General features: G+C 42.5%; 1 protein-coding gene across 1 annotated transcript in view; it reads left to right on the forward strand.

The window, feature by feature from the left end:
- Positions 1-100: 100 nt before the first annotated feature.
- LOC104521162 (germ cell-less protein-like 1) overlaps positions 101-233 on the forward strand; it is a gene marked incomplete at its 3' end in the record, with an annotated part of 5,850 nt that continues 5,717 nt past the window's right edge. The window contains 2 exon segments of the mRNA XM_010163076.2: positions 101-200; positions 203-216. Of these exon segments, the coding sequence (XP_010161378.2) occupies positions 101-200; positions 203-216 (114 nt within the window).

Genomic DNA, 233 nt, shown 5'->3' on the forward strand with positions numbered 1-233 from the left:
GAGAAAAAAGCGCTGTCCAGCTCTGGATCCTCAGCGTCTCTTCTGGAACAGAAAAATTTGAAGGCTTGTATCTCGGCTTGGCTTTTTGTGTAGGAAAAGAATGAAAAACACTCCTGAGGATAGTTATCAGACTCTGTTTTTGAATGGGGAGAACAGCGATATCAAAATTGGTGTTCTGGGAGAGGAGTGGAGCTTGCATAAGCATATTTGTGTCAGGTAAGTGGCTTTTTTCT

The sequence above is a fragment of the Antrostomus carolinensis genome, unplaced genomic scaffold, assembly GCF_000700745.2.
Source record: "Antrostomus carolinensis isolate BGI_N321 unplaced genomic scaffold, ASM70074v2 scaffold14212, whole genome shotgun sequence".
Taxonomy (NCBI): Eukaryota; Metazoa; Chordata; class Aves; order Caprimulgiformes; family Caprimulgidae; genus Antrostomus; species Antrostomus carolinensis.